Source organism: Neofelis nebulosa, chromosome 3, assembly GCF_028018385.1.
Source record: "Neofelis nebulosa isolate mNeoNeb1 chromosome 3, mNeoNeb1.pri, whole genome shotgun sequence".
Taxonomy (NCBI): Eukaryota; Metazoa; Chordata; class Mammalia; order Carnivora; family Felidae; genus Neofelis; species Neofelis nebulosa.
This window is the reverse complement of record NC_080784.1, coordinates 206,229,780-206,257,075: the sequence shown is the minus strand read 5'-3', so window position 1 is coordinate 206,257,075 and position 27,296 is coordinate 206,229,780. Positions and strand designations below refer to the sequence as shown.

Genomic DNA, 27,296 nt, shown 5'->3' with positions numbered 1-27,296 from the left:
ACTCTTCTGAGCGGACGCTCAGCCCCGCCCCGGGTCCTCCGTCTTCCCTGAGGACAGCCTTTGACCCTGGCTCCCCCTAGTCGGGGAGTGACCATCCTGCCAGCCCGCCACCACCCACCCCAATGGGGGCTGCGGCCCTGGAGCAGAGAGGAGAGGACGGGCCGGCCCGAAACACCGCCGCGGGGCTTTCTTTAGAAAAGCTAGACTTTAATTACTCAGATAGTTTTACAATGAAAACAGGTACCAGAAGACCGGTCTCAACGCTCACAACCGTACAAAAGACAAATACAAAAGCTGCGGGCGGTGAGCGCGGCCCGCATCTCCCGCCCTGGGGTACTCGGCAGCCCTACCTCACCCTGTCCACCGCGCCAGGCATCCCTTTGGTCCCCTCAACCTCGTGGGGCGGGGAGAGCGTCGCACTAGCAAGGAAAAGCCCTCCTTCGTGGTCAGTGGAATTTAAGAAAAAATAAAAAAGATAAAAGTCTAATAAGCAGAGCTGTTGCTAAAATTAGGAAGTTATAACTTTTCTGGTTAACTTGAACATTCAAAAATGTAATATTGAATCCAAAAAAGTATCTGAAATCACACAAAAGGTAACCCATATTAAAATTTAAAAAACAAGTCCAGAACACCCCCGAGAAATGAACCTAAAGCTTTAGCGGGCTGGGGCCCGGTGGAGCCCGAGGAGCGGCCGTCCCGCCAAGCCCCACGGCGAAGGCCAGCATGGGCGGCGGGCGGCCCCTAGGACACGTTGGCCATGGGCTTGTACTTCTTGAAGCGCGTCCACTGGCCTGTGGCATAGTTCATCTCGAACACGGTGTCCACCAGCATGGTGGTGCTGCCCTGGCCGTCCGACTTGGGCAGGTCCTCCGTGTGCTCGCTGAGCTTGATCTGGATCACGTCGCCCTGCTCCTGGCACGGGTTCTCTGCGGAGGGCAGGGGCTGCTGGGCGGGGCACCGGGGACTGAGGAGCCCGTCCCCCCGCCCCTCCCGGGGCCCTTGTCCCCCTGCCCGCCCCCATCCCGCCGTCCCCCCGTTCCCCCCCCCCCCCCCCCCCCGGGGCCAGCCACACACACCTACCTCGGGAGCCGGCCATGAAGCCCAGGATGAGGGCCTTCTCTGGCCGTGTGACTTTGTTGGCCGTCTTGAACATCTCCTGCGCGGCAAACATCTGCTCTCTCTGCAAGCGTGGACAGGGGTGTGGGTATCCGGGCACTGCGGGCGCCCCCACTGCAGCTGTGGGCGGGCAAGGCCTCAGCCCGCCCAGGGCACACCTACCGTGAGGGACAGGTTCTTCTTGGGCTGCTGCTGGGCAGGGGGCTGGGTCTGTGGGGCCACCATGGCCACCGGAGGCGTCTGGGCGGCCGGGGTGACGGCCGGGGGTGTGGTGGGCGTCAGGGGAGAGGTGGGCGTTGAGGGTGTGGATGCGGCAGGGCTCGGGCCGCTGTTGTACATGGGTGCCCTCTGCTTGAACTGTGCTGGCAGCGCAGGGCTTGGGGCACTGGGCTCCTCAGGCGGCCGGCTGGCCTGCAGGCCAGCCTCCCGAGAAGACGGTGCTGTAAGTAGAATGCGGTCTGGTGAGGGGGGGCGGGGCACCCACTCTCCCCCCCCCCACCCCCCCCCCCGCCCTTGAGCTCTCCTGGGCTCCACTGCCCCTAGAACAAGGGGGACAGGTCCTGCTCCACCTCCCAGGCCCTGACTGCTAGACCCCGTCCTGCCTCTGAGTCCCCAGTGGGAGGCCGTCTGGCCGAAGCTGGGGCCTAAGCCCGAACCACCGGCAGCACCTCCGGGCCCCGCAGGAGCAGGGAGTCTCAGGCTCTTCCAGACGGCAGAGGAGATGTCCAGGCCTGGCCCAGCCCCCCCCCCCACCGCACCCCTCCCTACCCCCCCCACCCCCCCCCCCCCCACGGCCCCGGTAACACAGGAAGGCAGCCTCCTCCAGCCCAACAGGGCTGCTGGCCCCCATGGCCCTCTCTGGCCACTTCCGCTCCCGGAGGGCAAAGCTAAGCCCAGTGACGCCAGAGCCCCAGAGTCAAGTCCATTACTCTGGGTCCACCTTTTTGTCAGAAATTCTGGGACTGTGAGGGGATCCCTGGACCCTATCTCGACGTCAGCTGGGCAACCCCCTCCCCCTCCGCCAGCTCCCCCACTCCCCACTGGGCCCTACGAAGGGGCCTCCAGAAAGGACAGAGCAGGTGAAAACTTGGGGTTTGCACCAGCACAGATGTCCTGCCGCCCAGGGAAGTGCCATGTGAGCAAGGGAGGATCTGCTCCCTCCCCAGCGGGCGGCAGTCCCGGGTGGGTGCTGGGGAGGGGTCTGGAGAAGGCTGAGCCGGACACCTGCCCGCTCACCTGGTGGGGTCTCGGAGCTGGGGATGTAGGACGAGGCCGGGACCACGCTGGGGGTGGCAGGCAGGTAGCTCGTGGAAGGCAGCGCAGGCTCGTTGTTCAAGGATCCGAGTTTCTGGAACAGATTTTATTACAATCCCTCCCAGAAGAGACCCAGGGCTCAGTGCTTCCCCTGGACGCTGGCCTGTGCCGGCTCCCCTGTGAGCCTCAGACTCAATCCTCCACCCCCACGGGAGGCACTCCCAACCCTGGGGCAGGACAGCGGGCACTGCTCTCCTCAGCCCCTATCTGGACCTGCCTCAGTGGGGGGCGGGGGAGGGGGGGCTTCCCAAACCAGCCAGCCAGGAGGAGAGAAAACACCACTCCACAACAGAAGGAAACTGGGCCGTTACCCGGAAACAAGCCATGCTCACAAGGCCTTTCTCCAGCCCTGGCCCGTGGCCCCATCCCCACGAGCTGCGTGGGGATGGTCTGCGTGGACGAGAATCCGAGAAGCAGGCTATGCTTACCCGCTGACCCCCTCCACTGTGGGCGGGACTGAGGCCCCAAAGACAGGTCCCCACTAGAGAGGGGAAACCAAGGCCTAGAGGTGAGGAGACTCACCACAGAGCCCCCCGGAGAGCACATGTGGGACACGCACACACAGCCCTAGTGCAATGCCTCTCGCACCCGTATCCACACACACACACACGCTCCCCACAGGGCACACTGTGTGGCTAACCACATGTCGGCCGCGTGAGGAGCTGGGGGGGGGGGGGTGGGGGGGGATGGGCGGTTGTGGAAGGCGCCCCTGCAGCGCCCAGGCCCCACCTGTGTGGACACCAGGCCGGCCGCATAATCTGGGGTGGCGTTCTCCACGACGGTCTCCTCCTTGGCTGGCTTTTCCACCACTTCCGCATCTGCTGACAAAACAGAGTCCTCGCCAGTGGCCCCGACTGCGCGCACCCCATGAGCAGGCCCAGCGGGCCCCCAGGGTGCAATCCCGAACCGCCACACTGAACGTGTGCTTCAAACACGGTCTCCAGGCAAAGAACAAAGTGAGCTCATTTTCCAGAAGTCCTGCCCCGTGTGATCACCGCGCCCCAAGTTGAGGACCTAGCGTCAAGATAAAAGCCACCGGCGGGACGAGTCACCGGGAGAGGGACCGGCCAGGAAGCGCAGCCCCCAGATGGACTGCAGCCCAGACCCACCCCGATGCCTGACCCCCGGCTCCCCGACCGAGCGCCCGGGCGGAGGGCAGCCCAGACCCTGTAGGGAGCCCCGTGTACACACCCAGCGTCTTCCTCCTCCTCTTTGCCTCTCGGCCGGCTCCCACCATGTCCAGCTCAGAAATGTCAAGCAGCTGTCGAAACAGACAGAAGCCGGCCCTTACCCGCGGTGTGAGGGTCACCGAGGCCGGTCTCGTGAGGCCGCGGATACTAGAAGGGAAGTGCCTACCTTCACTCCCCTCTCCTTCCGCAGGGGGGTCCTCGAAGGCGGGATGGGGGTCCGGTTCCCGGCGGGGCTGAAGACACTGGGGGTGGTGGGGCTTCTGAAGGGCGCCTGCTTCGGGATGCCTTTGAGTGGGGCTGCAAAGAGGTGGGGACCTCAGGGACTGGCCTGTCTCCTGCCACTCTCATGGTTCCCTCTGAGGAGCGAGGCCACCCTGCCAGCACACCGCCCGCTTCACCGGCCCCGTGACACCATGCGCGAGCCCAGCGGGTGCAACCCCAATTCCCACGGACCGCCGTGTCTCTGCGAGGGTGGGTGGAGGCGACATCACCAGTACACCTGCGACCCTGGGCGACCCTCTCCTGGTGGCCAAGCGCTCAGGTGTCGAGTCTGAGGGCAAGGCCATAGGAAGCAATGACATCACAGCCAATCTAGGATATGGTTGCCAAAACATGAACAAAAACAGACACCGTGTCTGCAGCCACCCATCCTAACACAGCGAGCTTCCGACGGCACGGACGCGACTTCTACCCACGCTCCCTTCTTGTACCTCCCAGCAAACTGACCATGAAAGGCTAGATACCCACACACTGCAGCCAGAATCACCCTCCCTCCCTCCCTCCCTCCCTCTCTTCCTTCCTTCCTTCCTCCTTCCCTCCCTCCCTTCCTCAAGTTGGTCCTAAGTGTGTCAAAAAGAAGTCACCTGACACACAGCAACCTTCCCTTTCAAGCAGGGCCTGCCCCCCCACCGCTGGGCATCTAGCACCTCCCCACTCTCGCCCCCGGGACCCCATCTCCATGCTCAGCCCGCAGGCCTGCTCCTGCTCAGGTCTCCCCCCGTGAGCCAGGCCCAGGGCACACGCAGCCTCTGGCCAGCACTGCCCTCAGGACACGTTGCTGGGGTGTGGAGAACCTGAGAGCTTTCTCCGGTGAGCGGGGTGAGCGGGCCTCTAGAAGGGACCCCGCAAGTCTTCCCTGTCGGCTCCAACAGGGTGCCCTCTGTTTTCAGGTGACACCCCTCCCCTGCTGCCTGGTCACCCTGGGCCCTGCCTCTTGCCCTGCCTCTTGGGTTGGTTTGTCCGGTGCCTTCTGGAGGCACGCTCCAGGCCACCTGTTCTCTGCTCCTCCTATCTGCTCCGGTGATGTGCACACAGGGCTGTTTCCAGCCCTGAGGGAAGGAAGAAGGTACGGCCCAGGAGCACCAGCCACCGGGGCATTTCGCAGTCCACCGTGAGTCCCGTCAGTCCCGAAGCTCTGCGGTGGGGCGGCACTCACCGTGTGCAGGGGGCACCCTCTCCCTCCCCCCCCCCCCCCCCCCCCCCCCCCCCCCCCCCCGCATCCTGCTCAAATTCTGGTCTTGCTCCTCTTGGCATGTCCACGTATATCCTTCCAGGTCTTTCCGTAGGTGGAAAACCTACATTAACCCTGAGCTCTCCTCATTCCACGCGTTCCTTTCCCAACACCTCTTAAGGCACCTTTGGGGCCCAACATTTAAATGGTGTGGCTAACCAGGAAAAACCGTCTTTGAAGTCAAACCCCAATCTCTGACCCAGAGGCAAGCCCAGAAGCAGGAAGGAGTCCTGCGGCTCCGTGCTCGGGCTGCCAGGGCGGAGCGCAGCGGGCAAGGCCTTACTTGTGGTGTCCATCTTCCGGAGCAGTCCCCGGCCCTTGGCGTGGAAGGGCACGCCCGCGCTCCGCTTCAGCTGCTGGGCCGTCTCAGTGGCTGTAAGAGGGTTGCACGTGTCAGCAGCGTGTCCCGCGGTACATGTGTGTGGCGTTCACGAAATGACTCGCTAGGAAGTAGGTGCTGTAAGTATTCATACACACACACACACACACACACACACACACACACACACACACACGGGTCTCTCTTCCTAAAGACACATTCATACGTTCCCTGAAGCCCAATGTGACTGCAAATGGTATGGTTTTTTGCTTAGAAGACCTACTTTCAAGTAAGGAGAGCCGTGGGGCTGCCCGGAAGGGGCAGAACTGTACTCCAGAGGGGCCCGGCAGGGGGGCTGGAGGGAGGCCTCCTGGGCACCCTGTGTGAGGTCTCAAATCGGGCAGCCCCGATGGGAGTGTCCTCACTGGACACTGATGACCGTGGTCATCAGGCAAAGTGTGTGTGGCGTTTCTCCTCGCAGACGCAGAAGTATGAGGAGGGAATGAGATTTTCCTGAGATGGCTCAGTGGGTGCTGGGGAAGGGGAAGGGAGCAGCGAGGCGGGGCCGGAAGCCTGGTCCCCAGCACTAGGCTCTGCCGCAGGGGACAGCGGGGCCACCAGCCCCATGCAGCCACAGCACAGCACCAGACCCAAGACACTGTCTATTCTGAACTAAGAGTCACAACGGCTGGTGTGTTTTACCCAGATGCTTTGCAGCCAGGGCATTTACGCATGTCATCGACACCAATTCTGTAGCCATTCAAAATAAAAGTTTATCGGGATATGTTTTGCAATTTGGTTGAAAAGAATCAACTTCCTTGCCTTTTTTCTAGCAAATAACTTCCACACCCATTTCGCATGCTACTATCTGAGAAAACGTTGAATAAAATGCTCAAACATCTTTACAGTGAAATGCATGCCATCTGCAACTCCAGAAAAAGGCAGTTACAGGAGGGGCCAGCCTTTCAGGAGCTTTTGCCAGGCCACCTATCACTGCCCACATCACTGTTTGCAGATTTCACTTTTTGTAACAAGATTACAGACACTTTAACCCGAAAATTCTGAAGTTCCTAGAGCAGATTTTAGAACACACAGTTTAGCGTAGCAGTAAATAAATTTCTAAAAAACTTTTGTAGACCTCGGTCTCAAAAAGACAGGTTCGGAGCCATAAATCAAAGAACTCTGAAGTTGAAAGCACAGACCGAGGCCGAAGCACGACCGTGAGCTCAGCAGGGCGGCCCCGAGAGGACAGGGTCCCCACCAGCCCGGCGCCTAGATAGTGGACACTCACATTTCTGCAGGAGCTCTGCCCTCAGCGTGGCACTCTTCGGCTTCCTCTTCAATTGAAAATGTTTCACTGGGGGAGTGAGGGGTCCGGCGAGGGTCGTCAGGGCGTTTTTATTCAGGTACTGGCACTCCAGTGGCAGCATGGCCGACGCTTCACACTCATTCACTGCTCATTCAAGAACCGACACAACTCGTTAGGAGCTCCCTCACCCAGGCCACCGTCGCCACCACTGACGTGAAAACACAACCCAAAATGCAGTTTCCTATTTACAGCTGCGGATCTTCCGCTTTGATCCGTCAAAGACGGACTCCCCAGCGTCTCCACTCCACCGGTCGCCCGCCAGTCAAGGCCACCAACGTGGCTGGTGGTCAAGTGGGTGGCCACCCACCAGGACGGGGCCCCACCGGTGTACATCAATACAACAATTTTTGGAGAGTGTCTCCAGCATTCCCAGGCATCGGAAATGCCCAGACACACCCCGAGCAATAGGAAAGGTGAGTCTGTGGTCACCATAGGCTTCTCTCTGCAGCCTCCACGGGCCCGTCAGTGGTCTCTTCTGGCTTCTGCTGGATCCTGGCTCTCAGAAGCAGCACTCGGGTGGCTTCTCTGTCCCCCCAAGAGTCAGAACTCAGGGAAAACCCTTGAGGAAGGAGCTCAGATGCACCCCTATTTTTCCTGCCCCCCCACGATAGGACCAGGCCCCACCCCCCCCCCCCCGGGGGCCAAGAAGCCCCCTGCAGCCGAAGACAAAGCAGGCCCTTCCCCACCTCAGAGGTAGACCTCACCTGGACCCTGGTCAAGATAACCACCAGGACAAAGACGTCCCGGGTTTGCTTCCCAGGGCTCCCAAAGACTCTGTGTTGTGTGGGGGGAATGGCCAGGCTACTGGCCCTGTGGCAGCACAGGCTCCATCTTTAAGGGGCACCAGCACCTGTCTCCAGACACAGAGAGAGATCTGGGAGGAACAGCCCTCCTCATCTTTCTATGTCTTCTCTGATCATTTACGAGAATTTTCTAAATAATTTTCAGTTCAAGCTCAAAATAACTCAACTGGTGATACTTTAAACACACAGTTCTGCGCATCTCCTCTGTGCCAGGGAATGTTCTACGCTCTAGAGACGCAACCTGAATGGGCAGAGCCCATGGCCTCAAGGAGCTGAGCAGTGAGGAGCGGCTTGTGGGCTGTTGACACGCTTGGTATTCTGAGACTGGCCAGAAGCTGGGCAGCAGCTCTGGCGGGGGGTGGGGGTGGGGGTGGAAAATGCACACAGATAACATTTCCGGAACCACAGCAACTGCCCCGCAAACAACGCAACACTGTAGATGTCGAGTTCACATTTCCCTCCTCCCCACATAAAAAACACACACACAAATACCCTTTTCTCTAAGTTCTCCTAGAATATCTTGAACGTTGGGATTCTGTTCCTCAAGGTCAAGGTTAAGCGAGCCGGTGTCGGGAAAGGACTTCAGGATGTCAGCTACCATGAGAACCCAGGGGTCCGAGTCCAGGGTAGCCAGCTGGATAATCTCCGCCAGGGCGCCCTTCATCTGCAGAGAAAGGAGAGACAGTGTCCTGAGCCTGGGGGCTGCACGGCCACCCCTCCCGGAAGCCCCGCCCACTGCTGACAGGCCTTGGCAACCAGCTGGGGACAGCAGCCCCCGCAGGTGCAGGTGTCTGCACACCTTTGTTCCCAAACACAGACAGCAGCCCCCTTCACACCCCACTGAAGCTCTGTGGGGAAGCGTCCAGCCTCCACAGCAACCGCCTCCATGCCGGGCCCCCTCCTCACGGGAACCTGGGCTCCCCTTCCTCTGTGCTCCCCCCACCCCAGGGCCATCCCGCTCCCCTGGGCCACCACGGCCCCTGCCAGGTCGCGATGCCCGCTCACACCGAGCGCCCCCACCTTCGCCTGTTGCCCACTCCCCCTCCCGCAGCAGCCTCTCCCCACAGCCTCCTAGATGGCTCCTAGCGGCACCCAGGTGACCGTGTGCCAGGCCAGCAGCAGGAGGGAGGGCTGTCCATACACAAGCCCCTGCCTTTGCCAGGCCCACACCCCCATTTAGGAAACCTGCTGATGGGGCACCTTCAGGAAGGAGAGGCGAGCTCACAGTCCTGACGGGGGAGCACGGATGCAGGAGACAGAGGGCCGGGGAAGGGGAGAAGGCAGGACCCTTGAGCCGCTGCAAGACCACACTAGCCCTACACTCACCCCACCTGGTCACTGGTCTTCCCATCCCTCAGACATGTGATTCCTCACTCCTGGCCCCGCAGGGGCAGCAACTGCCCTTCTCACCTGCACCACAGCTCCCTGCCCCCCTCCCATTCCCACCCACTGGAGGAGAGGTACCCACGTGTGAGGTCAAAGCTTCAGGGTGGGCCCCCCTCCCCTGCCAGCCACACACAGGGTCAGGTGCCAGCTGACCAGTTCTAAAAGGCCATATCCTGAAATATGCAGAAATATGTTCTTTGATGGTAAAAATGATAAACCCTGAAACCAACATTGTACTATATGTTCACTAACTAGAGTTTAAACGAATATTCGAAAAGAAAAAAAGCAGCAAACATGTATTTGTAAACATTTGTGGTGGGGGGGCTTTCGCTGTTACGGAAGAGTGCTGCCATCCACCGCCTTCCCCTTTACCTTCATCGAGGTATAATACAAGCTCTGTTCTGCGTTAAAAACAAAAAAGCACAAAGTGAAAGATTAAACAATTTAAAATTTTTTTTAAAAGTTTATTTGAGAGAGAGAGAGAGAGAGAGAGAGAGAGAGAGCGCGAGCGAGCAGGGGAGGGGCAGAAAGACAGGGGGAGAGAGAGAATCCCAAGCAGGTTCTGCATCATCAGCACGGAGCCTGATGTGGGGCTCGAACTCATGAGCCGTGAGATCATGACCTGAGCCGAAATCAAGAGTTGGATGCTTAACCGACTGAGCCACCAAGGCGCCCCAAAAAATTAGACAATTTTTAAAAGATGTTTATTTATTTATTTTGAGAGAGAGAGGGAGGGAGAGAATCCCAAGCAGGCTCAGCACTGACAGCACAGAGCCTAACGTGGGGCTCAGACTCACGAAACATGATATTGTGACCTGAGCCGAAATCAAGAGTTGGATGCTTAACCGACTGAGCCACCCAGGTGCCCCTCAAATTAAAACAACTTTATGCGTCCCTTGCTACAACAAGAAGAGCATAAAAACACGTCCCAGGCCAACTAAAATTGTGCCTAAGAAAATGACACGTACTGAGCGCCCAGCGTTCTAAGTGGCTCAGGAAGATGGCAGGTTCCACCCTGGGCAACGGCTCCGAAGCACGAAGAACAAGAAACACACACAGACTGCGTCTGAGGAAACTCCCGAATGTCCATACTCGCAAATGACCACGCAGAAGAGAGGCTGCAAACATGACGTGGCCCACACCGGCGGGCGCTGCCTCACGAGCCGGGCGAGGGCAGGATCAAACAGGTGGGCGACGTGGGCAAAGGGGCAGAGAGACCGGAACCCTCTGGACACCGCTGCCGGCAATGCAAAATGATGCCGCGCGGGGAGCCAGCCTGGCTGTCCCTCAGTGAGACGCGCACGGAGTTGACCGTGCGACCCGTGGCTCCACTCCCTGCACAAACACAAGAGAACGAAAACGCACGTCCACCCAGAGACCTGCGTGCCAACGGCTTTCTTCCTAAGAGCTCAGCAGTGAAGGGGTGACTCAACCGGGGTGTACCCACAGCACAGATGCAACCTGAACTTCAGTACGTGACGCTGAGTCAAAGAAGCCAGTCCTAGAAGACCACACAGTGGACCAGTTCCAGGTGCGCTGTAGAGATGTGACAGGGGCCCGACAGGAACAGAAGTGACTGCTAATGAGGACAGGACACCCTGCTGGGGTGACCAACTGCTCTGGATTAGAGAGTGGTGATGTCTGCACAACACTGTGAACGTACCCAGACCACCAAACTGCACGTGCAAAGAACGAGTCCTGTATGAATATCTCAATCTGAGAAATTATGCGAGGCAGAAAAATCTGTGGGGGAAGTGCCCGGAAGGGTAACCAAGGGACACTTAGCCAAAGCCTGCAGGATGTCTCCAAATCCGGCATCACCCCCGGGCCCGGGCCCCTGCCTGGGTGACGTCACACGCCTGAGCACCCAAGAGGCACAGCTGAGTGGTGTCTCCAGGAGGCGGCCCAGGCCGGCCTGGGACAGTCCCTATCACCAGGATGCAGCTCTGACAACAGCTGGGTCAGGAAGCATGTACTTGGGTCAAAAGGAGCTTTAATTCTGCAGGCACTGGCACAGTCACAGCCAGAGTCGAAGCAAAGAGGAAGAAAGGCAAAATCCAGTACTCGGCAAATACTCCTCCAGAGCGTGTGATGCTGGTGACCGGTTACAGTGCCATGGATGTTTACAGCTGTCTCCAATAAAAACATAAAGCAGAGAAATGAGTTCAACAGAAGGTAACGGAGCAGTGAGGGCAGGAGCCCTGCGCAGACCTGGCGGGCGAGGGGAGGGCACGCGATGCCACAGGGAAGGCATCACTTCGGCCGCTAAGTGTGGGGTCACCCGCCCCTCTCAAATTCCTGATTTTCTTCACACAACCGGACAATCTGATTCCAAATTCCTCTGAGAAAATCAACAAAGAAAAATAAGAGAAACATTTAAAAAGAAGGTAACGAGAGGGCGTTAATCTTACCAGATGTGAAAATGCGTTATGAATGTGCCACACGATGGAGAATGCTCCGTGTCTCTCACTTTATTTCCAAATAAGCTGCAAATGGATCCAATTTCAGTTTGAAAAATAAGACTGTAAAAATACTAGAAGAAACCACAGGAATCTTTTTTTGTGACTGCTAAGTGAGAAAGACGTCTGTACATATGATTCTAAACCAAGGACCACAAAAGGCAAGAATGTCAATTTTACTACACAACTATTTTGGCATGGAAAAAGCCAAAAAAGTCCAAACCCCATAAATATAATCAAAAGAGCAGCGACAAGCTAGAGAAAAAGCACTTGCAACTCCTATCACAGGCATCAAACACACACACACTTGATCCTACAAGTCAGTAAGAAAAGGTTTACCAGAAAACGATTCAAAACTCTTAAAAATGCAAAGGATACTCAGCCTCACTCCATGTAAAAGAAATGCAAACGGAAAGGACACAAGCCTCCCACGCGTCAGCTTGGCGGCGTGGGGCAGGTACCTGGGCAGGTGACCACCGCGGCCCCTCTGGGAGAACAGCCTGGACTCAGCCACCTCGGGCCAAACCCCAAATCTGTCACCACTCCCTGGAAAAGCGCGGGCACATTCCCAGGCGTGCCTGTGCCACACCTCCCCTCCGCGAATAAAGGAACAGCAGCTGATGCCAGAACGTCAGCGGGCATAGCGTCTGCAAAGCTTCTACCTTAGCAACACGCGTCACAATTTACATGCTATGTGCTCTCAGGGCAGTCAGCACTTCCGAGAACGTGCCCTCCGGCTCTCTTGCGCACCTAGGCAACAGGACACTCAGGCAGAGCATTCCCGGCAGCGGAAGACGGGAACAGCTCTGCGCCCACCGAGAGACCCACCAGATAAAGCAGACTCTGCGAGGCAGTGAAGGGAATGACGCGTGCGCGACCCCCTCCCCAAGCTTCCCCAAGAGGAGATGTGCAGCTAACCAGACCCTCTAACGACTTAGTTGTTCTATAGACAGAGTCTCTCCCGAGAGCCAGGTGAGGTGCGGTGTTAGAGCTGCAGAAACAAGCAAGACACAAGACGTACTCTCAAAACAGCTCACACATGAGCACAAAATAAACTGAGAACCCACCTGCGTTCACAAAAACCTAGTGGTTTTGGTTTTTAAATTTATTTATTTTTTTTTTGAGAGAGAGAGAGAGACAGAGACAGAGCACAAGTGGGGGAGGAGCAGAGAGGGAGACACAGAATCCGAAGCGGGCTCCAGGCTGAGCCGTCAGCACAGAGCCCAATGTGGGGCTTGAACCCTTGAACCGTGAGATCATGACGAGAGCTGAAGTCAGAGGCGCCCCTGTTTTGGGTGTTTTCTTTAAGAGGACAAGTGAGAGCTGCTGCTTGGGTGGGGGGGGGGCAGAAAATCTCAAGCAGGCTCCACGCTCAGTGCAGAACCTGATGCAGGGCTCGATCCCACGACCCTGGGACCATGACCTCAGCCAAAATCAAGAGTCAGATGTTAGACCAACTAAGCCACCCAGATGCCCTGTAAACCTAGTGTTTTAAGTTGAACTGTACTCCTCCAAACAGATATGGCAGAGTCCTAATGCCCAGTGGCTCAGAATATGACTCTATTCAGAAACAGAGCCTTTACAGAGGTGGTCAAGCTAAAATGCAGTCATTGTGACTGGTGTCCTTATGAAGAGGGGAAACTTGGACACACATGAGATACTCACAGAAGAAAGACAAGGTAGGGGCGCCTGGGTGGCGCAGTCGGTTAAGCGCCCGACTTCAGCCAGGTCACGATCTCGCGGTCCGTGAGTTCGAGCCCCGCGTCAGGCTCTGGGCTGATGGCTCAGAGCCTGGAGCCTGTTTCCGCTTCTGTGTCTCCCTCTGTCTCTGCCCCTCCCCCGTTCATGCTCTGTCTCTCTCTGTCCCAAAAATAAATTAAAAACGTTGAAAAAAAAAAATTTAAAAAAAAAAAAAGAAGAAAGACAAGGTAAAGAAACAGGGAGAAAACAGCTCTGTGACTGGAGCGATGCTCCTATGAGCAACCAAACAGCCGAGGCCATCCCAAGTCAGGAGAGGCCACCCAGAGCCGTGAGACTATGTTTCTGTTGTTCTAAGCCATCTAGTTTGTGCTACTTTGTTACAGCAGCCCTGGCAAACTAATACAACAACCCTAAGGCAAAATGGACAGTAGTTTATAAAAATGTTAACAAAAAGAGGCAGGGAGGTTAAAAACAAAAAGAATATTGTTATGGACTGAATGTGTGTTCCCTCAAACTACACGCTGAAGCCCTAATTCCCAATGTGATGGTAGTGGGAGGAGACGGGGTCCTGAGGGAAGGGGTGCCTGCCTTTTACAAAAGGGATCCCAGACCTCTCTTACGGTGTGAGCACACAGCCTGAAGGCTGCCGTCTGCAGGCCAGGAGGACAGCCCTCAGAAGACACTGAATCAGCTAGCACCTCGGTCTCGATGTCCTATAGTCCAGAATTTTTTTTTTTTTTAATTTTTTTTTTCAATGTTTTTTATTTATTTTTGGGACAGAGAGAGACAGAGCATGAACGGCGGAGGGGCAGAGAGAGAGGGAGACACAGAATTGGAAACAGGCTCCAGGCTCCGAGCTGTCAGCACAGAGCCCGACGCGGGGCTCGAACTCACAGACCGCGAGATCGTGACCTGGCTGAAGTCGGCCGCTTAACCGACTGCGCCACCCAGGTGCCCCACTATAGTCCAGAATTGTAAGAAAGTAAATGTCTGGGGCTCCTGGGGGCTCAGTCGGTTGAGCATCCAGCTTTGGCTCAGGTCATGATTTCGCGGTTCCTGAATTCGAGCCCAGCATCAGCCTCTGTGCTGACAGCTCAGTGCCTGGAGCCTGCTTCGGATTCTGTGTCCACCCCCCCACCCCCACCCCCCGCTCCACCCCACCCCTGCTTGTGCTCTGTCTCTGTCTTTCAATAATGAATAAACATTAAAAAAAATTAAAAAAAGAAAAAGAAAGTGAATGTCTGCTGTGTTGTGTTTCATTACGGCAGACCAAACCTCATTCATTTATATTTTAAATGTTTATTTTCGAGAGAGTGCAGGCAGGGGAGGGGCAGACAGAGCATGACAGAGGAGCCGAATAGGGCTCTGAGCTGACAGCAGACAGCCTGACACGGGGCTCGAATTCACAAATTATGAGATCATGACCTGAATCAAAGTCAGATGCTTAACCAACTATGCCACCCAGGCACCCCCAAACCATTTTTAGATTAAACCAAATCTTCAGCAAGAATCCCACCTTCAGGAGCAGCTGGGTCGCTCAGTCGGTTAAGTGTCCGACTTCCACTCAGGTCATGATCTCACAGTTCGTGAGTTCGAGTTCAGTGTCGGGCTCTGTGCTGAGAGCTCAGAGCCTGGAGCCTGTTTTGGATTCTGTGTCTCCCTCCCTGTCTTCCCCTCCCCTGCTCATGCTCTCTCTCTCTCTCTCTCAAAAATAAATAAACATTAAAAGAAAAACAAGAAGAATCCTATCTTCAACCGTGTTCTCATGGTAGCTTTCATCGGGTCTCTGGGGGCAGGCAGATGCTTGAGTAAGGACCTTCTGGTTCTTGCCGAGAGGGCAACGCTGCATGCCCTAAAGCATGCACACAACACACTCTCTCTCTCATATACACACAGCGTCACAAATCCATGAGAAAAAGGCATGCATCTAAATGCATGGTTGGACACAGATCTCGGACTCAGAACAGAGAAAAGTGAGACTGGCTTCCAATATAACAGCACGTACAAAGGTGCACTCCTGACGCATTAAAGACCTACCTGTGAATGGAAGAACTACAAAGCGAAAAGAAACAAAAGAGGCACATCTAACGACTTCTTAAAACTTCAGAAGCACAAAACATAAACCAAAAACTTACTGTGTATTAAAATGAAAGATTTCTGTTCAGCGAAGGACAAATGAAAAAGTTAACAGGTAACAAAAGGCAGATGCAACCTGTAATGTTCAAAACCAGCAGCGTTTACTACCCAAAATATACAGAGTCCCTGCAAATCAACAAGACAGCAACCCCAACAGAAACAAAGGCAGATGCTATTAATAGGCAACAAACAAAGGAAATGTGACAAGGCAAGAACACAGGGGACAGATGCCTCAAATGAACACAAACTATCAATTTCCAACCATCTGATCCACAAAACCAGAAAAGTGGACAAACCCAGGTATGAGAAGAGTGAGGGGGAATCAGGTACCCTCAGGCGCTGCAGGTGGGAGTGTGGACACTACAATGTCACCACTTAAGCAGATACGTTCTGTGACCCAACACTTCCACCTGGGCGTAGATTTCAAAGATAGCTCCACAGTGACCCAGGGGTAAGAAGCCCTGTGCTACAGCACTGTTTGTTACAACCAAGCCGGTTGCAGCCTGCCACCCAGGGCTGGAGGGACGTGCACAGGGACACCAACTGCGGGGGCACAGCTGAGCAGGAGTCAGCCCATTTTTCTCTGAAGGGCCGGACAGTGACTATTTTAGGGCTTGTGGGCCACATGGGAAGGGAAGGGGAGGGGAGGGGAGGGGAGGAGGGAGGAAGATATGAGACAGGCTTAAATAAACTTTTCAATAACGTGCAAACATTCTTAGCTCACAGACCATACAGACAGGTCACAGGTCAGTTTATCAACCCCTGGATTAGATAAACAGCAACATGGCTGAAAATAATTAAAAATAATGTTTTGTTTACAAAAAATGAACTGAAGTGGGGCACCTGGATGGCTCAGTTGGCTAAGCATCGACTTTAGCTCAGGTCATGTTCTCACAGTTCATGACTTCAAAGACCCACACTGGGCTCTGCACTGAGTGCTGAGCCTGCTTGGGATTTCTCTGTCCCCCTTTGTCTCGGTCCCTCCCCTACTTTGCGTGCCCGTGCATTCTCCCTCTCAAAAATGAACATTTAAAAAAATAAATGAATAAAAAAAATTGCTGAAGTACGTAGACAATATAATTTTACATCAATTAAAAGTAGTAAGTGGGGGTGCCTGGGTGGCTCAGTCAGTTAAGTGGCCGATTTCAGCTCAAGTCATGATCTTGTGGTTTGTAAGCTTGAGCCCCGCGTCAGGCTCTGTGCTGACAGCTCAGAGCCTGGAGCCTGCTTTGGATTCTGTGTCTCACTCGTTCTCTGTCCCTCTCCTGCTTGCTGTCTCTCTTTCAAAAATATTAAACATTAATAAAAATTTTTGTTTTAAATATGTGAAGGGGCCCCTGGGTGCCTCAGTCAGTTACAAGTCCGAGTCTCTTTTATTTCGGCTCAGGTCATGACCTCACAGTTCATGAGTTCAAGCCCCAGGTTGGGCTCCGTGCTGACAAGCACCAAGCCTGCTCGGGATTCTCCCTCTCCCTCTCTCTCTGCCCTTCCCCCACTGGCTGTCTCTCTCTCTCTCTCTCTCTCTCTCTCTCTCTCTCAGAAATAAACTTCAAAAGTTTTTTTAAAAATATGGAAGATTTGCAACGTAAGACTGATAGAAAAGATGCTCAATGTCACTATCATGGAAGTACAAACTGACACCTATTAGGACGCCTGACTGTAGGGACACCTGGCTGGCTCAGCCAGGGGACTGTGCGACTATTGATATCAGCATTGTGAATTCAAGCCCCATGTTGGGCACACAGATTACTTAAAAATAAAATCTTTTTGAAAAAATGCCTAAAATTAGAAAGGCGTTACCAAATGTAGAAGACAACTGGAGCCCTTGTATGTCGCTGGTGGGAAGGTGAGTGGTACCGTCACCTTGGAGAGCAGTGTGCCTGGGTGGCTCAGTCGGTTAAGTGTCCGACTTGGGCTCAGGTCATGAGCTCATGGTTCGTGAGTTTGAGCCCCACGTCGGGCTCCCCGCTGTCATCGTAGAGGCTGCTTCGGATCCTCTGTCTCCCTCTCTCCTTGCCCCTCCCTCACTCATGTGCACGTGCAGGCTCTCTCTCAAAAACAAATGAACGTTAAAAAGAAAAAGGACCCAGCCATCCCTCTCCTACACGCGTCCTCCAGAGAACAGCAGTGCACGCAGGGACATAGCCGTAAATGGGGCATGCCCATACCGAGGCAACCTACTCAGCAGTAAAATTATGAACTACAGGGAGCCTGGCTGGCTCAGTCAGTGGAGCGTGCGACTCTTGAGCTCGGGGTTGTGAGTTCCGGCCCCGGGATGGGTGTCGACATCACTTAAAGAAATAAGCTTAAAAACAAAAGTTATGAACTGTTAGCATACGTAACACATGGGTGAATATCAAAATTACACGCTGAGTGAAAGAAGCGAGACCTAAAAAACCCACTCTGTACGATTCCATGTGTATAATGTTCTATAATGTGCAACTTAATCTGTAGTGACAGAAAGCAGTTGCTCGGGACAGGGCCAGGAGGAGACGTGGGTTGTGATCCGCCGGTACCTTCACTGTCCTAATGTTACAGGTGTGTACATGTCACATTGCACACCTTAAATACAGGCAGCTTAGATCACTTACACCTGAAAGGAAAGAAAAGTCCCTACCTAAAAGCAAGACGCTCTTTTAAACAGAACAGAATGGTTGTTGCCTACAGGGAACGTGGGAGCAGGATGTAGGGGTCAAAGAAAAAGTGCGACAGAACAGACTTCGTAGGAAGGAAAAGGAAGCCAGTAAAAAGTTTAACAGCAGACAGAAGTAAGGGATGGGGTGGTAAGTCAGGCACTATCCAGACCATAACAAAGAAAAGGAAGCCACTAGAAAATATGGAAGGGGCTACCCAGGAAAGAGAGGAAAGTCCCATATGCACCTAACTGCAGAATCAGGGAGAAAGGGAGAGAAACTGGGGTGAAGGCAATATTTGAAGAAATAACTGCTGAGATTTTCTTGAACAGACAGATTAAAGATAACTGTAATGTGAAAAGCCCACCAAAACGTGCCACTGGAAACTCGCAGGACGGCCGAGTGAACCACGGTCCTGCACCAACGGTCTGGGACCATCACAGCCGAGCCTACAGCCTGGTGCCAGGCTGCTGGCTCGCTGTGGTGACACAGCTGCAGGCCAGAGGCTCATGGGCACCATCGCAGAAAAACAACAGAGGTACTAGGTTCCAGGGGGACAGCAAAGTTTAGGTGAAATTTCAATGAAGTGGTGAGTCCGTGTGTAAAAAAGGTCTGTGTCAGAACTGTGATGCAGACCCAGGTCCAGTGTCCTTGGAAACAACACAGGTAAGAGAGGTAGAAGTCACGTTCAGACCCTCCTCTTCTGACCCTCCGCCCCTGGGTTGGAAACTGAGGCTGCTTCTCTGTGTCTAAGCATCTGAGATCCTGCAGGTACAAGCGGGACATTTCCTTCTTCCTGAGTTCAGACAAACAAGTTTCTGAGTCTGTAATTTTAGTCAACGGTTTCTCAGTAAGACAGCCACGCAAGGGAAGGCTCAGCACTTCACAGCAGCAGTGTGTGTCCTTGGGGGAAACTGGGTATCGTTCCCTGTGCAGCTGGCCTTGTCATTTTGACCCTCCAGCTGAGAAATCTCTCTCCCTCCCGGTCACTGGTCACTGGAATCCCCAAGACTTCCCATGGTCACCCCGGACTTGGCTAACTCTACAGAATACACAGAATCTCCCAGTCCCGCTCTTCTAAGACTTCCACTGGCGCCAACGTCAGTGTCTTAGACCACAGTGGTCGCTGGTGTTATCCGGTAGCATTTACTTCCTAGAATGCCTTTTCAAATACAGCTCAAACATCCCAAAGTCACTATTTACATTTTATGACACTCTGTAGTCAGCAAAACACCTCACGTACATAATATCCTGAGATCGTTCGCCTCCATTTTCAAGGCATCATTCTGACTCCCCCAGCCAGAATAAAAATTTCTTAAAGAGCAGGAGCCCTAACCTACTTCTGTACCCCTTACTAAATAAACTAAAATACTGGATCATCCAAATCTCTTTTCCTCCCCCTGGTATTAGCCACAGACTGTTGTTTACTTAGCTTTTAAGAAGACTAGATACGTCATAAAACTAGTAAACTGGTTTCAGGATTTCACAATGACACACAGGCTGTAGCAGATGCTGTTGTGATGCTTAAACTTATGTGTCAACGTGACTGGGCCAGGGGGTGCCGAGACTTCGGGCCAAACGTCAATTCTAGGTGTGTCTGGATGAGATTAACATTTGAATTGGTACACTAGATAAAGTAGATTGCCCTCCCTGATATGGGTGGGCCTCATTCAACCAACCGAAGACAGAACTCCTGCTTGGCCAAAGTGGGACACTGGTCTTTTCCAGTCTTTGGCGTCTCCAGCTTGCTGGCTTTCTGACTAGCACTACCTATCAGCTCTCCCTGGTGTCACGCATGCTGCTGCAGATCTTGGGACTTCTCTGATTCCTTAATCACGTGAGCCAACTCCTTCCACCACCACCCCCGTATGTGGCATATGTGAGTATTTATAGGGCGTGCACTCACGCACGCGCGCGTGCGCGCGCACACACACACACACACACCCTGTTGGTTCTATTTCTCTGGAGAACTCTAACACACTGTGGACACATCCAGCCCAATCATCTAGTCCCCCTGTATCTACAGTCTTATATAGAAAAACTTAATCTTTAGAATGACATTTCAAATGTATTAGATACTTAAATAACTTAAAGATAATTAAGATAGCTAAGTGAATTAAGATGTTTCAGCATATTTGCTTGGGGCACCTGGCTGGCTCAGTTGGTAGTGCATGAGACTCTCGATCTTAGAGTTGTGAGTTTAAACCCCATGCTGGGTGTACAGATTACTTAAAATACTAACAAAAAAAAAAAAAAAAAAAAAAAGAGGGGCGCCTGGGTGGCTCAGTCAGTTAAGCACCCAACTCTGGCTCAGGTCATGATCTCATGATTCATGCGTTCGAGCCCCACAGCAGGCGCTCTGCCGTCAACACAGAGGCCACTTCGGACCCTGTCTCCCTCTCCCTCTGCCCCTCCCCTGCTCACAAACACCCCCTCTCTCTCAAAAATAAATAAACATTTTAAAAATGGGAAAAATAAAAAAGTTTTATACCAAGAAAATAAAAATGCTTTTCAGAAAAGTAAACTACCCAGAATGGCCTAATCCTTTTGCAACCTAGCCAATAATTCCTTTATTGTCATTTCTTGTAATATAGGGGCACGTGGCTGGCTCAGTTGGTATAGCATGAGACTCTTGATCTTGGGGTCATTGAGTTCAAGCCCCATACTGGGCGTAGAGCTTACCTTACACACACACACACACACACACACACACACACACTGGTGTGGGGGGTGCCTGGGTCTGAGTGGCTCAGTTGGTTAAAGCTCTGACTCTGGACTTCTTATTTTCCACTGAGGTCATGATCTCACAGTTAATGAGATAGAGCTCCGTGTTGGGTAGAGCCTGCTTGAGATTCTCTCCCCCCCATCCCCTCTCCCAATCAGATGCATGCACATGCATACTCTCTCTCTCAAATAAATAAATAAAAATTGTTTTGGTATTATGAAGTCCCAGAACTACATATATTGATATATATCAGTGAAAGAAAGCTGATATATCTATATTAAAGTTGGACCAAAAAAGACTTTAAGCACAAAAAACATTACCACATACAGAAAGCTCTATATAAAGATCCATGGTTTAGCTTAACAGGCAACTAAAACAATTCTAAACTTGCATGCACCTAATAACATAGCCTCAAAATATATAAAGCAAAAGCTGATAAAACGGTAAGGAGAAATGGACAAATCTATAATCATAACAGAGATCAACATACCCCTCTCACTAATAAATGAAGTAATTCTTTTAAAAATCAGTAAGACTACAGTAGACCTATACAATACAATAAACAAACTGACCTAATGAACATATACAGGGCAATGGAACTCAAAACTAGTGAATAAATCTGCTTCTCAAGTTCAATCGCAATGTCTACAAAAATTGACTACATATTTTGCCATTAAGCAATCTTAAATTTCAAACAACTGAAATAATGTAGACTGTATCCTGATGAGCACTCAATACAGCTAGAAATCACTAACAAAACATAACGAAAATCTCTCCCTCTCCAATGTACAGAAACTAAGAAACAATTCTAAACTACACAGTGTCAGTGAAGAAATCACAGAAATGAGGAAGTATTGCGACTTAACGAAAATGCTATTTAACAAAACTTGCAGGATGCAGCTAAAGCTGTGATTACAAAAAACCTTGCGGCTTTATACATGTATCTTAGGGAAAAAGCATTGAAAACGAGGTCAGCTTCCATCTTAAGAGATTCGTAAAAGACCAAAAGAAAAAAGGAAATACAAGGAAGAAGATAATGAAAATGAAAAAAAGTAGTTAAACAGATAACAAATACATAACATAACAGAGAATATCAACAAAGCCAACAGTTGGTCCTTTGAAGTTTTATAAAATTAACAGATATCTGGTGAGATAGATCAAAAAAGAAAAGAAAAATGAAAAAGGGACCATCACTACACATGCTTCTGATATTAAAAAGACAAGAGGATATTAACTACTTTATGCCAATACATTTGAAGTTTTAGTTGAAACGGTCAATCCTTTAAAAAAAAATAACATCAAACTCTTACTTAAGAAGAATATAAAACAGGGTGCCTAGGTGACTCAGTCAGTTGAGCATCCAACCCTTGATTTCAGCTCAGGCCATGATCCAAGGGTCATGAAATCTAGCCCTGCATCCCACTCTGTGCTGACATCGTGGAGCCTGCTTGGGATTCTCTCTTTCCCTCTCTCTGCCCTTCTCCCACTCACACACATGCACACAGCACTCTCTCTCAAAATAAATAAATAAACTTTAAAAATAAAATAAAGATAATAAATAAGAAAAAAAAATCAAGACTCAAAAATCTCCCCACAAAGGAAATCCAGGCTCCCCCACATAGCTTTATTACTAAGTCCTACCAAACATTTAGGAAGAAATAATTCGATTATTAAACTCCAAAGAAAAGGAAAACAGAGGCTACACCACAATTCCTTTTATAAGGATAGCATAACTTCAGTACCAAAAATATGACAAAGACAATTTCAAAAAGTAAAATTAAAGGTTAATTTCACCCAGGAACATAAATACAAAATTCTTACACAAAATATCTGGGCAACATAATCCAACAATATAAAATGACTAAATTAGGTTTGTACCTCAGGGGTGCAAAGCTGGTTTACAATTGAAACTATTCTATAAATGTGGTGAGTTACATGCCAAGGGATATTTTAACCATCTGACAAATTTCAAAATCCATTCATGTTCACACTATTAGGATGGCTATACCAAAAAGACTGATAACAACAAAGTTGGGAAGGATGTAAGAAATTGGAACACTCAAAAATCACTCGTGTAAAATGTAAACATGCTGAAGCTACTATGGAAAATAGTTTGGCAGTTCCTCAAAATAGTTATGATCCAAACAATTCTTCTCCAAGGCATATACCTGAGAATTGACATCCAATGTCCACATTGAAAACATATGCCCATAAAAACTTGCCGTGAACTTTCACAGTATTATTCATAATAGTAAAACAGTACAGACAACCTAAATGGCCATCAACTGATGAATAAAATGTGTTCTATCAATACAGCGGATATCATTCAGTTGCAAAAAAGAAATGAAATACTTACACGTGCTACAACATGGATGAGCCTTGAAAGTAGCCCGTCCCCAAAGACCACACATTGTATGATTCCGTTCATATGAAATGTCCAGAATAGACAAATCATTAGACACAGAAAGCAGGTAAGTGGGTGCCTCAGGCTAGGGAAGGGGGGTAGGGCTGGAGGGGGAGACTGCTAATGGGTACAGGCTTTATTTGGGGGCTGATGAAAGTGTTCTAAAATTGTCTAGAACGACGGTTACACAAATGTGAAGATACTGGAAGCTGCTGAACTGTACATTTCAAATGAGTGAATCGTATGCTTTGTAAACTTTATCTAAATAGAACTCTTAAAGCTCACTCATGATTATAACTTAAAACAAAATCTAGAAATAGAGAAGAATTTCCTTAACCAGACCAAAGCTAGCCATCCAAAATAATAGGAAACATAGTATTTACTGGCAAAACAGTTCAAGTTCTTCCTGGGTGATGAGAAACAAGACAGAGTCCTGGTGAGCCCAGTAAGGCAAGAAAAAACATAACTGGAAAGAGAATAGGAAAGACACAGAGAAATAGTTTACAGAAAAAATTATTGCAATTAGTAAGCCTTTGGCACAGATACTATTCACAAAGTCATCTGAAAAATAATATTTTAACAGATACCACCTACAACAGCATGAAAAATGTGAAATATCGAGTAATACATCCAACAGGATGGCAGGCCGCTGTGGAGAAAATCGTTAACAGTTCACAACAAATATCAAGGCAGATCTAAATAGAGAGATATGTCCATATTCACAATCTATCAGATTGAGTATTATTAAGACGGTTTCACCCCAGAGTGCATGGTGAGTTGAACTCGGTCTTCGATGTCGGTCAAAATCCCAACGTGAGGTATGTGTAGCCTCACAAGGGAAGATCCAACACACGTGGAGGTAGAAACGACCAAGAATAGCCCGAGATGCCCCCGAAGAACAAAACGGGAGGGGCTGCTTGTCAAGGCCTCTGTGTCAAGTGGCAGTAAGAGGCCTCAGTGGGCTATCAGCACGATGACGCATTCTAATAGCCTGAAGAAACAGAGCAGAGCCCAGAAACGACCCGACCCGACCCGACCCGACCCGACCGGAAGCAGTGACAGTGCAAATCAGCGGGGAGAGACAGCTGTTTCCGCAAGTGGTGCTGGACTAACTGGACATCCATATGGAAAGTGAAATTGCACTCCCAGCCTCACAGCACAGTCAATTCCAGGTGGACTGAAGACTGGCAAGTGAGAGACTGCGCAGCTCAAACCGGACAGCAGGAGCCCCGCCCCCCGCCCCCCACAGGGAGGCACATGCCAGAGCAGATCAAATCCCTCCCAATGGTGAGGGAGGCGGGACTGGTACGAGCACACACTTAGAGCTAAGAGCTTCTGAACCTTCCAAAGGTTCCAGGAAAGCGGCTAAGGCAAGCTGAAACTGGAAAACATCTGTAACATATATAACTGAAAGAGGACTGCTACCCAACGTGCGTATGTATGGATATTTTCAACCTACAAAGCAATTTAAAAAAGACAGGAAAACACAGAAGATGTGAATATTCACAACAAATAAAATCAAGCAGCGAATAAACACATGAACCACATTAGTAGTAGCTCAACCACAAGTCAAAGCCACTGAATGAAGTGCCTACACTTAGTACTGTAGTGCACGTTTGAAAGCTTTAAGAGAGTAAGTCTTTAAAAGTTCTCGTCACAGCGCTCCTGGGGGGCTCAGTCAGTAAAGCGCTGGACTTCGGCTCAGGTCACGGTCTCATGGCTCCTGAGTTCCAGCCCCTGAAGGGGCTCTGCTCCCACAGCTCAGAGCCTGGAGCCTGCTTGGGATTCTGTGTCTCCCTTGCTCTCTGCCCTCCCCCACCCCCTCTCAAAAATAAACAAACATTAGGGGAGCCTGGGTGGCTCGATGGGTCGAGCTTCCCACTTCGGCTCTGGTTTGCCAGCCTGGTGCCTGCTTCGGACTCTGTGTCTCCATTTCTCTCTCTCTCTCTGTCTCTCTCCCCAACACACACACACTCGTACACTGACTGTCTCTCTCTCTCTCTCTCTCTCTCTCTCTCTCTCTCAAAAGTAAACATTAAACACTTTTTTAACGTTCTCATCACAGGAAACGATCTGCATATATGATCGATGTATTGACGTGATCACACAATACATACAAACACTGCATCGTTATGCTGCACGGCCGAATATAACTAATGTAACTGTATGTCAATAATACCTCAATTTAAAAAATGGAGTAGGTACTTTGGGAAAAAGCAAACAAGAAAGCCTCACCAAACACCTTCCCACACCCTCCAGGCCGGCAGGCGCCGGTGAGGAGTCCAATTTGATACAACCACTTGGAAAAACAACTCAGCATCGCGCCGAGCCCCCCCCCCCCTCCCCGCCCCCGAGTTCCAATCCCAGAAACTGTACCCTGGACAGAGACACGCTTACGGACACCCTAACGCAAACACCACGACGCGGGCAACAGCAGGACGCCAGCGCACAAAGCTGGCCGCCAGCCACGGTCTCCCCAGGTCGGGGTGGACGGAGGGCTGCCTGCCCCGGGAAGGGAAGGCCACTCGCAAGGAAAATGACCCAGGGCCGGCGGCAGAGCGGACGCGCCACGCCGCACGCGCCACGCGGGAAGCGGCAGCCCCCGGCCCGTTCCAGCCGAGCCCCGCCCACTACCGGCCAGGCACCCGCCGCGGTAAAGGCACGCGGGCCGCGGGCGGGGAGGCCGGGCGGCGCGGACCGGCCCCCCGCGGGCGCTTCGACACAGCTCCGGCACAAGCCACCAACCACCGCAGCGTGGCTGCGGGCCGCCGGCACCACGGCGGGGCTTCGGTATTCGGGAAAACTAGTGTCGCGTGCACGAAAAGCGACGCCAAGGACCGTCCAGGAAAGCACAGAAACACGCCCCTGCCCACTGACCCGGAAGACGGAAAATGGGAGTGTGGCAAGACTCCAAGGATTCGGGGCCCTAAACGAGCGGCTGTTCTGCAAGGGACCGAGACTGCGGGGCCACCAGGGCCGCAGCTCCTCCGTCTCGTCCCAGACGCCCCGCTCCGGGAACCCCCGTCCTCCGGGCAGCTCGCCGCCCCCCAGGCCGCTCGCAGCGCGGGAGCCCGCCGCAGCCCTGCCGCCAACAGGTGCCCCGGCCCCAACCTCCCCTCCCGGCCAGGGCGCACCGGCCGCTCCGGACCCCAGGACACTAGCGCGAGCAGGGTGGGGCCTGTGGCGGGGGACGGGCCGGAGGGGGGGGGGCGGGGCCTGGGAGGAAGGAGTGAGGATCCGCGGGGAGGGGGTGTGAGGGTCGGGGACCAGGGTCCCGGGAGGGAAAGAGGATCCTCCGGGAGAGGGGTGTGAGGGGGAGGGTCCGGAGCGGGAATGACGGTCTGCGGGGAGGGGGTGTGGGGAGGGGGCCCGGAGCGGGAATGAGGGTTCGCGGGGAGGGGGTGTGAAGGGGAGGGTCCGGAGCGGGAATGAGGGTCTGCGGGGAGGGGGTGTGAGGGGGAGGGTCCGGGGCGAGAATGAGGGTTCGTGGGGGGGGGGGGGGCGGATGAGGGTCGGGGACCAGGGACCGGGGCAGGAATGAGAGTCGGAGGGGGAGGGAGGTGTGGGGAGGGGGTCCGGGACGGGAATGAGGGTCCGCAGGAAGGGGTGTGAACAGGAGGGTCCGGGGTGGAAACGAGGGTCCGCGGGGAGGGAGGTGTGGGAAGGGGGTCCCGGGCGAGATTGGGGGTCCGCGGGGAGGGGGGGTGAGGGGGAGGGTCCCGGGCGGGAATGAGGGTCCGCGGGGACGGGGGGTGAGGGGGCGGTTGGCCGTGAGGGTCAGGGCCAGGGGTGCGAGGGGGTACGTAGGGACGGTCGGAGGGGAGGGAGCAGGGCCCGGGGTCTCTGGTCACTGGAAGGAGCGGCCCGGGCCCCCACCGTCGCCCGCCTCACCTCGTCCACGGTGCGTCGCGGAAGGTGCAGCGTCCCGAGCAGCAGCTTGAGCTTCACGGCCGACGAGAGGCCATGGAAGCAGAGGCGGATGTTGTCGATGACCGCGGCGGTGAGCAGGGACGCGATGCTGGGCGGCGCCCACAGCTCGTCCGTGGCCCCCAGTTTGTTGTGCAGCCACAGGCCCGTGTCGCTCTCCCGCATGGACGCCATCTTGGGGGGAGAAAGCCGGACGCCGCCGAGCCGGCATCTTATGAAGACACCTACGCGCCCGCGGCGAGGACCCCCAACATGGCGGCGCCCGCCCGGACGAGCCGCGGTGACGTTTCCGCGGGGGCGGGGC

The 27,296-nt window shown here is 52.9% G+C and overlaps 1 protein-coding gene across 4 annotated transcripts; it reads right to left on the bottom strand.

Moving 5' to 3' along the window:
* Positions 1-186: 186 nt before the first annotated feature.
* On the bottom strand, positions 187-27,296 carry NELFA (negative elongation factor complex member A). 4 transcript variants are annotated; one of them, XM_058723215.1, is made up of 11 exons: positions 26,957-27,296; positions 8,114-8,285; positions 6,741-6,902; positions 5,414-5,503; positions 3,787-3,917; positions 3,622-3,691; positions 3,160-3,248; positions 2,353-2,464; positions 1,279-1,556; positions 1,077-1,180; positions 187-926 (listed from the first exon to the last, which is right to left on the bottom strand). In XM_058723215.1, exons 1-11 carry the CDS (start codon positions 27,164-27,166, stop codon positions 656-658), a joined length of 1,689 nt encoding a protein of 562 aa, XP_058579198.1. In that variant the 5' UTR covers positions 27,167-27,296; the 3' UTR covers positions 187-655. The 4 variants fall into 4 exon arrangements, with proteins under 4 accessions (XP_058579198.1, XP_058579196.1, XP_058579197.1 ...); XM_058723213.1 differs by having other exon boundaries at positions 187-945; positions 1,081-1,180; XM_058723214.1 differs by having other exon boundaries at positions 187-942; positions 1,081-1,180.